The sequence below is a fragment of the Haliaeetus leucocephalus genome, unplaced genomic scaffold, assembly GCF_000737465.1.
Source record: "Haliaeetus leucocephalus isolate CR32 unplaced genomic scaffold, Haliaeetus_leucocephalus-4.0 Scaffold339, whole genome shotgun sequence".
Lineage (NCBI taxonomy): Eukaryota > Metazoa > Chordata > Aves > Accipitriformes > Accipitridae > Haliaeetus > Haliaeetus leucocephalus.
In genome coordinates, this window is record NW_010972775.1 from 7,568,937 (window position 1) to 7,581,337 (window position 12,401).

Here is a 12,401-nt window from a genome sequence, read left to right on the forward strand (position 1 = left end):
AAATGTCTTTCTGGGGAGATGGAAGAAGTAGTAAACACTGCGAAAATTACTGTGAAGCCTGTTTGAGAATTCAGGCCAAACTTCTAGGTCAAATCCAGAAAGGACAAGTTATGCAGTGTATCTTATTAACTTTCAGGTTTCTGGTGTCTCGGACAAATTCAGAATCCTGTGAAGTCACATATGCTCTCTCTAAAATGCCTGGAGGGAGTTGCAGGTCTGACTGGTTATGAGTGAGCTGGAGAGCTACATACCACAACTCAGTAAGAAGCAGTAACTGAAAAGCAAACTATTTCTCCCTGCTGTTTGACCTTCCTTCTATTTGGATTTAATCCTCTCCTAAACATAAGTGTTTACGATCCCTCATTCGAATAGTTAAGATGGACCACCTTCCATCTTTTATACAAAGTCTGGAAGAAGTGACATTGTTGGCATTGCCTACCTGTTATTTTGTAATAGCCAGTTCAAAAATGTGTAAGAGACGGTGGTGCAATACCCTGTCATTCTGAAGGGACTCGCAGCCACTTCACTTCTCCCACAGAGGAGCTGTGCACAGGCAGCCCAGGGAGAAATCCTTGGCTTCCCTTCTGAAATGGTGCCACTCTTCCAAAAGGAACTCAGGACCAGAGAGGGGGACAAAAGAAAGCAGACAATGAGAAGCAGTATACTTACTAAAAGCAAGTGATCAAACAAAAACACACTGTTATTTGCTACATATCATACTTCAGAGAATCAGATTGTACTTAGGAGTTAAGCAAAATCTTTAGACACAGCCTCTACAAAGTTTGGTGCTGACATTAAAATACCAATTGTACAAATGATTGTGAAGACTGAAAAAGCCATCAAGCAGAGCCGATCTACTACAGAGGCTGCAAACTTCCATTCATTACAAATGGCTTCCTCTTCATCCTGGTCTCTGAATCGGTTTGCAATGTACCTGACCTCTTCCAAGATCTTAGCCAAATCTGGGTCACCTTCAGAGGGGTGGCCACTGTGCAGCAGGTTTTCTTCATCTGTTGGTGAGCAGGTCATCCTCCCACAGATCACCCCTGAATCAGTGGTAGGTGTGCAGTGAACCCCTTCCAGCCCCCTAAACCCAATGTATAGCATATTCCCATTACTAGATTGCTGTCCACTCACAGTGTTCATCTCCACACTTGATAGGCTACATCGACGCTGTTTATGTTGACAGGCAGGACGCACTTTATCTTCCCCTGGTCTTTTCATCCTCAGAAACCAAGCACACCAGTTGAGAAGGATGATTCTTGTCTGAAAGAAAATTTTTTGAGAATAAGCATCTCTTCACACAGCTGCTGTCTTTGGGCACTGTTGGTTATTTTTACAGCCTGGATGACTGTTTGGTCCATGGTCTCCGCTTAGTCTGCACAGGAGTTCTAGAAAATGGTGCCAGAGTTTTCCAGCTAATTAATTTGCCAATCACTGAGGCTGCTTTCTTATTCTAGCAGTGCTGTTAACTGCCTCAGGCTGACTACCACTGTTGGGAGTCCCCCCTCCTCTGATGGGGATCTCCATAGTGTTGATTTTTCCTTACACTTGAACATTGATATGGCAGCCTTTTCCACTTCTACTAGAAACCATGAATTAAAAAAAAAAACAACACTTACTGAAGAAGAGTTACTTTTTAATAGTCTTAATAGCGCTGTTTTAGATTGTAGTCAATAAATTACAATTCTTTCACTCATATTTGTGCTCTAATATTAAATTCACATGATATTACTGTTTGGAGGGGTCTGCTAAAACAGATGCTATACTGAACTAGACCGGGCCACCAAGCTTTACAAGGTTTTGGCTCTGTTCTCATGTTGCTTTCATGACATTTGATTGCAGATTTTAGAAAACAGATCTGGATATAGCATGGAGAAAAGATGGAAAAAATACTTTGATTAAAAAAAGCATGCTTTGCAAATTTAATCAGTGAGTTTCATTTTATTGTTTTCTACATTGCCTTAATCCAGCCTTACAGAAAGTGCAGGCAGGCCAGAGACTGTTCCAGTTCAGATGCAAGCTTCTGTAATTTAGTTCAATCAGATTTTAAGAGCACATTCCAGTGTTTCTTTTCCAGAGCACTAATGAAATATGATTGTCTCATACAATATGCAAATCCTCCACTGTAATTAATATTAGATTTGGTCCATTTAGTCTGACTGTGGATTGCCACTCAGAGTAGATATATCCAGGCTAACATCCCAGCCAGAGACCAATCTTGCCTTGTTACTCTATTTACACTACCAAGCTGTGCCTAGAAGGATGATATTCTATTAACTGAGGGCCTGATGCAAAATTCACCAGTATCCAAATAATGTTTAATGGACTTCAGCTTCTCGACACTGACGCTTACTCCTCAACCTCAAGTACTCTGTTTTCTGAGGATGTTTAGCTCAGTACTAAACATCTGTCTCCTTTAGGTCACCAAACATGCATCTAAAGATATATACCTTTTATTCTCTTCATTCAAATTTATTTTAAAGTCACTACCCCAGAACGGGCCAGGGAATATCTCATTATCTCTTGGCTGCAGAACACTGCTGTACGCACATTCTTTTTGGCTAGTAAGGATAATAATAACTCATTGTTCTAGAGAGAGAAAAAGGGAAAGGGCTTTCCATCTTCAGTAATGCCTGATGCTGCCATGAGCTGGGTGAAGTTAGGAAGAGCAGACAGTTAGCTGATGATACTCATCAATATTTAGTAATCCAGTATCAGAGTAATGTTCTCTGTAAAAACAACCACTCATAGAAGTACATTATAAAGAAAGTCTTATGTGCTTAGAACAAGACTTTAAATTTTCTTTGCACTCTACAGATGTTCTTGACCAGAGATGTAAAGATGAGGGTTTTCAGAGCAAGTTTCACTTCCACTTTAACAGCCATCTTTAACGAATGCTTTTTAGGCTATTGATGTTTCTATATGCACAGCAGCTAAATATGTAGCGGCTGCACAGTTGCACCTTGAGGCTAGTGTATTTCATGCATTTATAATCTCCATCAGCATCTTGCTCTTTTCTTCTACCTGTTTCAACTTTTGACATCTGCAGCTTATTTGAAAATCACCTCCACTAGGATATTTAGGTTTCAGAAAAATCCTGAGGTGCTTCTAGCTGTTGTGAAGGAGATTCTGAATATAGAAGCAAGTTGAGGTATATTAATTCTCTTTCATGCACACACACACTCTCTAAGAAGCCGACCACATGAAACATATCTGGACATCTGACTTCTGGTGAAACTACTTTTCAAAACAAAATGTTTAGGAAGGATATATATGTTTTGAACCATAAGAAGTAAACATGGGTCACTAGCTACTCTATCACATCCCTGATCTGGACATTTATGAAATGGATAATGAATGAAAATCAAACCTTACCCATTTAGGCATTTTCCCCCCATCTGGATCATGATGATGGTATTGTAGAACAATAACAGTGACAACAACAGAAAGACCAACAATAATCATAGTGCTGGCAAAATACTGAGCTGCAAAATAAACAGATAATTAAAGCAATATAGTTTGGCTGATACTGCTTTGTAGCTATTATAAGAGGTGTTTATATACATGCATACAGAGTGTTAAGTTCTTTTTCCAGTGTAGTGATACACATGCTACTTTAGGTACTTGTGAAAGATTTCTCAAAAGCAGAAGGAGCAGCCATTATTTTGACAGGATAACCAGCCTTTAGCAATTGTCTTTGTGGAACTGAGCACCTGCCTTTTCTAAGCAACCTTGAAAAAAATTGTCCTCTAATTTTCTTCCACTGGTATTGTAGAGCCTGGCTAGTACTTATTTTGAAAGTTCCTCCTTCTGTTGAGCAATTACAATGGGAAGATTAATCACGTTTAGCTCTGTATTCCTAGTGTCTGGCCAATTGTGTTGAAACCACAACGTCTTCCATGGAAGACTGACTCCCTTACACTTTCCCAAAATACACACGGGTTCTCTATTTTGTTCAGAGCAGAGAGCACAGAAGTTGTATAGCGGATCACACCCATCAGAGCCTCTCATCAATTGGCAACATTTTTCTAATTCAATTGCAGTAGACCATTGTACAGATGGTAATTTGCCTTACTGCTGGCCTTCATGCAAAGTCACTGCACCTCATTTGACAAAAAATAAAAGTGAATAAAAGCAGTAGTTAGCTTACCAATTAAGGGCACAGAATCAGATGTTGCTGGCATAATTTCAGCCACAAGTAACATGAAGACAGTGAGAGACAATAAAACTGTTATACCTGAAAGATAAACATGAAGTATGAAATTAGATCAGTAGCTTGTAATTACAAGGCAGTAAGAAGCAGAAAATGAATCTGAAGGAGTGCTTTTAACAAGATGCATTCCCATTGTTACCCTCACACCAGCACATTAGTGGTACTCCTATCCTTTCTTGTACCACCTCAAGTTCAGGGCAGCAGTGCTGCCAAACTAGTACCAATGCTTGCACAGACATATATATTTTTACATCCTTGTAACTGTTCAGCTTTTATCACCATTTGCTAATTAGCTGAGGTAAATCAAAGTCATTCTTGCTGCTTGTTTGCTTTAGAAAGATGGTGTGATTTTGAGTATTTGAGCATATGACACTCAATTAATGCGCATGGAAGCTATGGGTGGGGTAATGCATAATATTCCTGAAAAACAGATTTGCTGTCTTGGACAGATTTTGGTATCTTTGATATTAGCTGTTGGGTTCTGCACGTGGCTATGCCCAAGCAGTCTTGACTGTTGATTTTGGGAGTTTGACTTCTGTTGCTTAGTGATGAGCTCCCATCTTCCTGGAACAAGGCTTAGCTCTTTTCTCAGGACTAGTCTTAAACAAGAAGGAGTCATTATCAGGTGGAAAAGGATTTAGGAAAAAAGAATTAATCTTAAAGTATGGGGAGGGACTTCTTGATTAGGGAGGCTACTACTCAATTAAATCATGTTCTGGAGAAATGTCAATTTTGTTTCTACCTTTTAACAGCTATGTTAACTTAGTAGAAGCCAGTGCATTTGCAGTTTTGTATGAGGCAGGAAGTTTCATTACAAATTAAACCTCCATCTTAAGGATCAAGTAATTAAAGTCATAAGGTTTGTTTCACAAACCAATACTTTAGTTAAAATTCTCTATAAAAATTAGAATAGTAGCAGTTAGAATCAGTCTTTCTGAGAAGACACCTTAGGCTCTTAATACAACTCACTATTAAAAGGAAATATTAAGAAGAATTCCATGTTAAAGTGTTCAAATGCATATTTGTAAACTTAAGCTCTACTCAGTGAATGTGGGATTTTTCTTCAGCAAATAAGCGTCAAAAAATGAAACCCTGCTTCTTAAGGAAGGCAGTCAGGAATTGTCATGCTTCAGCTTGGTTGTTTGGAATTCCTCCATTTCACAACTTCAATGTACCCTAAGCTGAAAGCAAGGGTTAAACATCACACAGCTTCAGCATCAAACAGTAAAAATAGCTCTTGAGCCAGAATAGGGCATACAAGCTATTCCTCGCTGCCTACTAAGACTGTTTAAAAAACTTTTAAAAGGACAACTTCTTTTGGTTTGGTCATATTTACAATATCGTATTAAGGGTTTACCTAGTGAGATCTTTTCTCCCGAGTCTGCTGGAAGCAGAAAAACTAACAAAGCAAGTGCTGATATCAGTACACAAGGAATAAGAAGATTGAGTCCATAATAGAGAGTCCTACGTCTCATAGTTACTGTGAATGTTACATCTGGGTAGGGTTCTTTACAACATTCATAAAAACTCTCAGTTCTCTTCCCAGGAACTCCTGTGTAGGAGGGAAAAGGAAGAAAACCAGAAATTAATGTGAATAAACTGTGTATTATGTAGTGATTATTTTAAAAAAGGATAAATATAGCTTTCTAAGTTTTACTATAGGTAAAACTACTTCTATGAGCTTAATTCCCAATTAAGTCATTTTTGTCACATAATAAAGGAAAATCAGATAAAAGATACTTATTGAATTCAAGAAGCAATTTTGTCACCTACTTCCGTATGTTGATTTTCATCTTACATCTGTTCTCAGAGTTTCAAATGCCACTAGCTAGGTTATTTATTAATTTAATTTCTGTCCTCATTTCCCAGTCATTATTCCATCCATTTCAGCAGTGGAGACAGGGCTGCAAGTTCACAGTGTAAATAAGAAATCAAGAGCTTACCTACTAAATCCCACTCTCCATTTGAAATATAGCCAGATATATCTGCTTCTTGCATTTGTAAGTCCAAGGACCAGCCTCCGTAAGTCCAGGATCCAAACTTCAGGTTACACTTCTGAACATCAAATGGAAACCAGCGCACATCTATGTAGCATGAGCTTTTAAATATGCCTAGATTGGATTTTAAACAAGAACACTTAATTTAAATGCTTTTTCCATATAATTTCATGTACATTTTGAAAGCAGACCTTGTTCTACATTGCACCCCATTTTTTACTTGTAAAGCATATTTAATCTCAGTTGTCTCTTGATGTGTAAATAGCAAAAGTCACTCATAGAAAAGGGAAAGAATTGCACCGTTAATGTATTGATGTTATAAAGTATTTTTTGAACTACATTTCCATTTTGGCACATAGTAGGCGAATATCTAGAGAACAGCTCAGATTTCTAGATACTGTATTTCAGAAAGAAATGAAGCAGAATATGTATTCTGTTTCTCCTATCTTTTACTGAATAAAATAAGAAATCCTGAAACATTATTTGCTGTTTTATTAGATTTACATGATCTTGATTTATTCAGGAAAGCTAGCTTCTTATTCTTCCCTTGAATGAGAATGAGTCACGCTAAATGAGTCAGGCCCCTGTCATTTAGCAGCTTTCAAAATTAAATTGAAAAACCCCCATCAAAAGGAACATCTTAAATCAAAAGAACAACAGGCAAACCCCTGAAATCCTCTGGGGATCTTAGATGGAAGTTAATTCTAAGAATTGTGCTAATTGAGCCTGGGAACAGAAACAGTACTCCACTGCTATACATCCAGAGAATCAGTGATATATTTCTGATATCAAACAAATATCAAGCACAGACTACTTCCCTTTTAGACTAAAAATTGTTGTGATGAAGTGTCCAGTGAATCACTTCAAATAGAAGATACATCCAAGGTATTACTAAGCATCTTACTATAAAGTTAATGTATTAATAGAAGAAACAGCTAAATTAATGAAATACATTTTTATTAAGAGTCATTACCATGGCTTTAATAAACAATACATTTTTATATTAGAGGCTTATATTTTTTATCTTTTTTTATATGTCCACACTTCTGAAATAGTGCATTATGACAGAAGATTTTACATAACTGCAATTAAAAATATATCTTGTATGGTGTTTCTCATACAAAAGTATTAACCATGTAATTCATGATGCATTCAGCTTAAATCTATCAGATGATGCTAGCTAGATAAATAAAATATCAGAGAATTTATGTCAAATTTGAAACCACACCACATATAAGTAGTCTGAGTTATCAAAATTTATGACATGAAAACAGCCTACCTGGTGGCAGATACTGGCAATGTCCTGAAGAATTGACTAAAACATTAGTGTGAAATGTAGCATCAAATCTTTCATCAGCACTAGAATAGGGAAGAAAAAAAATTGGTTATATGCTCTTTGACTGGCTGAAGAATATCTGAGATGAATCTGTTCTTCATAGAAGGATTATTCCTCCCCAAAAACTTGACAGCTTTTCTCCTGTCACCACTTTTCTGTGGCGTCAGAGTAACTGGCCTGATACTACTGGATTTGTTCCTGATTAACTACTCTACGTGAAGGTGAGCCACCTCATTCTCGCTGCTCACCAATCCCACTACATTCATTACGGTGCCTTGGCTCTATTGATTTCCATTTTTGAAAGTAAGCACTTTTAAAAAACTTCTAAAGTAACTGTACAGGGAAATCTGTTCTCTTGCTGTCTACATTAACAGCAGCTAATGAATACTGAGGAGATGGATACTCCAGTGTTTCATCCTACCCCTCTGCATGGGTGAATGTTATTACTACATGTCATACATAAGACTTTTAATGCAGCTCCAGCCTTCATTATCTACTTCAGAAACCACCAACTGGGTTCAGCAAAAAAAACCCCAAACCTATTAGAGGTGTCAGTGTAGTGGTGCTGGCCAGGACCGCCCTGATGTGCCGTTCTTACACATCTCTATAAAAGAATCATAATGTTACTTGAAGAGTGCTTGAAATTATGAATTGGCGGCTACTGCCAAGGAATCTCTCAACTACATCTGACACTATGACCCAGGAATTTACTAGGCATTAAAATTTTAAGAACTTCTGGATGGGAAACAACCTATTTTCAAATATTTAGATCATGAAATAAAGACTCTTTCCTATGACAAGTTTAGTAAGTTCACTGACTCTATGAAAGACATTTAGATTACTTAGCATTGCAATACATGTATGCTCGTGTAGTATTATGAGCTATTTCACAGTTCCCATTTACTGCTGCAGGTTTTCGTGGTAAGTTATTACAGATTTTGATCTATATATCCTTTAAAGTTCAGGACCTAGGTATTCAAGAAATTGTCATAGTTATTGAAATTGGTGCCTAGATTAAATTGCACAGAATGTACTGGGAGGGTACTATCAGTGAATGATCCTTGCATCTCAAAATTATTTCAGGAACTGCTGTGTTGAGTTCACGTCTGATGGCTGTTGGCCCTGATTACAGACACATGCTCTTGTGCTTTCTTGGGCTTTCATTGGTGCAGGGATAAGCAAAATGAGACATAAGCTACTGTATTTTGTTGTATTGTTTGTAGTTTCCAGTCACCTTGCGGGGATGGGTTGGCACACAAGGCAAATACAGTGCCAGTCCCTCTGGGCCAGGGCAAAGGAGGTCACACGAGCCTCAGGGTCTGGCTTCTTGCTGCAGTCTGTGCTTTCATTGATCTAAAAACCTGTGTTGACTCTAGGTTGATTTGAACATGGCAAGTCTCTAATGTCTCTTTGCCTATTAGTGGTTTAGTATCTCGTAATTTTCTAATCACCTTCTAAAACACCATCAGAAAAATACAGTAAGAATCTAAGATGGTGAGAAAGTGAAATATTCATAATTCTAGCAGAAAATTAATTATAATAAATGGCACATTCTTCCAGCAGGAAAACCCTTACTGCAATACTGTTTTTAAAAAAGAGGACTTTAATATTTGATCTATTGTGATGCAAATTTTGTATCTCAGAAGCTAAAATAAAACAATCACTATTTTAGTTATTGTTACTTTGCTTTTATTTTCCCCTTATGTATTTGAAGAAATTACATTTTAAAAATAACTGGACTGGTCTGTGAAATATGCAGACAAGAAGAAACTAAATCCAAATAATTACATGCCCATCTGGAGTTGCACTTTTTCCTGTGGTGAGCAGAAAGCTCACAGTGTTGAAAATCTTTGCAGTTTGAATTTGCAGTATTTAATTTGAACTCTGAAGACAAGCAGAAAAGTCTAAATATTATGTATGTAGCATGAATAGATTCTAGGACTTTGAGGGGAAAAGGCAATTCAATTCTGAGGCAGTTGAGCTAATGTAGACCGCTCTCCTTCAGATTCACAGCTCATGGCTGGATTGTCTGAGTTTGTGTTGCAGCTTCTCTTCCAGTTGGAGCACTAATTGTTCTCCCTCCTCATCTTGGCTGCCTGTTTTCATGACATTTTTAAGAAACTGGTACTGCTAAGATCTCTACTGATTGCCCTGCTAAAATTGGCAGAAATGGATTCAGAGGAAATTAGGGAAAGGGGCAGCAAGAAAGATCATACACAAACACCTATATTCACACAGGTGTGTATGCCTACACGTGCATCTTGTTTCCTTAGAAAACCAGACTTCAAGTCCTGCAACAGGTTTCTGTATTAGACATAGACAGGTAATTGCTTTGACTTGAAATTAATGAGGGCTACATGATGAAACTCAGAACAAGTAGTCAAATTTAGGATGCAAAAATATCCATGCCACACAAATGACTTGTAAAGGGGAAATAAATGACTAGAAATAAAATTCTTAGCCTCCTAGGCTAGATTCTGTTCTCTTCCCCTTGAGCAGAGGGCAGTTAAGCACCAGAGGATTGCTTCTAAGACCTTGCTGCTGTTTCTGGTAACTGGCAAAAATAAAATATTGAAAAGGACACTGGTGATCAAGGAACCTAGGTTTCATTGCCATGTTACTTTGGCTTTCATAAGACACATTCTTAAAAGAATATAAAGAGGTACTTAGACTCAAATATGAAATTCTTTTTTCTGAAAAAAGATCATATGTGTTTTTTCTACACTGTAATTCTAATTGTTTTTTTGAAATGCAGTGCTTCAGTTTGGAATGCACCAAGTAGCTAAGCCTTTGCTTGGTGAGACTTTGAACTCAAATGTAATGATAGAAAAACATTTCTGCTACGTTACTTCTTCAGGGTATAACCACTTGAAAGCATATACTGACTGCAGTACATTGAAATGACAAAGCTGTACCTAGCAGATATAATCCCACTGGCACCTATCTGGAGAATCTCAGGTTTATAAAACTGGAAAAACGAAATTGTTAAAATGAGACATAACTACCAGAATTTTTGTAATTCCATGAAGTACTGAACGCTATGTGGCCATTTGGAAAATAATACCACCAGAAACAAGCACTTTTAATAAGTCTAGTAAAACTAACAAAGTGGAAGAGAGCCATACATGACACTAACACAGTCAATCCTGGAATTTGTTCATAGGCCAAGATTTTCTTCCCTCAGACAAACTACAGATGAACTGGCTCTGCTCTTCATGATAGACTGGTTGTAAAATTTAATACAGCTGCCACAAGTTTCTCTGTACTAGGCTGCAGCAAGATGTGTAAGGACTCAAGACATAGTGAAACATGCATTCATTAAAAATAAAAGTGAATTTATAGTTCATTAATTTCTTTGTAACTGCAGATGCATGTCCCTAGTGAAGTGTATAGAAATTGAAAGCATCTATCTCAAAATACCATGTCACTATAAGAGAACATCATAACATTCCCAATGCAATTTCATACAGGAATAAGAATTTGTTTTAAATAGCTTTGCTCCCTGACTAAACTCTCAATAAGATTTAGGACTGAATATGTGTTTTAAATACAGACACTGTAGAAAAATTCTTCATGACTGTGCCATAGTTAACAATCCCAAGATTTGAAACCCTATATTAACAGAAAACAAGTGTTTTCAGTTTTTCAGGTTATTAAGTTACCCTTCTTATTTGATAATGCTCTTCAGCTACAGTTAGCATGTATGTATTAATATTACTAATTTCTAAAAAAATTACCCTTTCATTTTGAATATACTAGACACACTGAAAATCTCCTCTCAGGTATGTGATATATGTGAGGAAGAACAGTGTCATAATTCATTCTTTTGGAAACCTCTAAACTGCTGTTGTAGAGTACCAATTTTATGGCATACACAGTGTGTTACTCAGCAGAATGGAGATGAATGCGTGCTTTGTCAGATTCTCCCAAGAATGCTGTCATTTACAGAATCAAGGTAGCTAGGCATAAATGCTCAAGAGAAGAAATTTGCATTGAAAAATAAATTAAGCAAGATTAATGCTGCAAAAATACCTGTCCAGGTTGCATGCTGCTCCATTTTGTGTACAGAGCATTTGAAAGGTTTTTCAGGCTGGTGTATGGACAACTGAAGTGCTAATTGCCGTGCTTAAACCAGAAACAAGAATTAATCTTGACAGGCAGTTACCGTAAGTATGGTGAACTCTAGTGGAGATCACCTCAAATCATTTCGTATTAATTGTACCTCTGAGAGAAGCACTGCAGCATGCTGTAAGCAAAGCAGTAATGTAGGCCCTAGAGAGAAGTACTCAAGTGGCTGACAAATGCTGTCACTGGGTGCTGTTATCACATTATTACAATTCAACAACACCTGTGACAGTGACATTTATCATAAAGGTGATCATCAAATGGCAAAAGGGAGCATAACTGCAGCTGACATATTGGGCACAGCTATTTTCTAGGTCTTGTTGCAACAAAAAGCAGCTCTTGAAGTGGGGAGGGGGAATCAGGTCGATAAACACAGTAGGGTTGTCTTCTTAGTAAACATATGGCAGAGAAACAGAGGAAAAAAGCCATTAAGAAGACAAAAGGTTCATGTCATCTGCATGGGCAAAAAAATAACAATGTACCTTGGCTACCACAAAAGAGCCAGTGCAACATGTACAAAGCAGATGTAAGGTCTTTCCAGTACCTGGGGAACAGCACACAGGTGCACAACAGCTGCAGAAAAAAGGCAAGTTGTTAAAGAGCAGACAGCTCTCAGTGCTTTATCTTTTTAAACTAAATAAATTCCACAATGGGAACTACCATATAATACTGCAGCCAAAGAATCTCTCAATGTCAGCCAAAGGTTCTGCAGTGGATTGATGGCAAT

The 12,401-nt window shown here is 37.4% G+C and overlaps 1 protein-coding gene across 1 annotated transcript in view; it reads right to left on the reverse strand.

The window, feature by feature from the left end:
- Positions 1-710: 710 nt before the first annotated feature.
- Positions 711-12,401, reverse strand: part of CHRFAM7A (CHRNA7 (cholinergic receptor, nicotinic, alpha 7, exons 5-10) and FAM7A (family with sequence similarity 7A, exons A-E) fusion) — a 42,561-nt gene continuing 30,870 nt past the window's right edge. Inside the window, exons 5-10 of the mRNA XM_010572269.1 lie at positions 7,493-7,572; positions 6,160-6,327; positions 5,574-5,768; positions 4,154-4,240; positions 3,379-3,488; positions 711-1,266 (exon numbers count right to left, since the gene is read on the reverse strand). Of these exons, the coding sequence (XP_010570571.1) occupies positions 748-1,266; positions 3,379-3,488; positions 4,154-4,240; positions 5,574-5,768; positions 6,160-6,327; positions 7,493-7,572 (1,159 nt within the window). The 3' untranslated portion in view covers positions 711-747. The remainder of the gene's footprint in view (positions 1,267-3,378; positions 3,489-4,153; positions 4,241-5,573; positions 5,769-6,159; positions 6,328-7,492; positions 7,573-12,401) is intronic.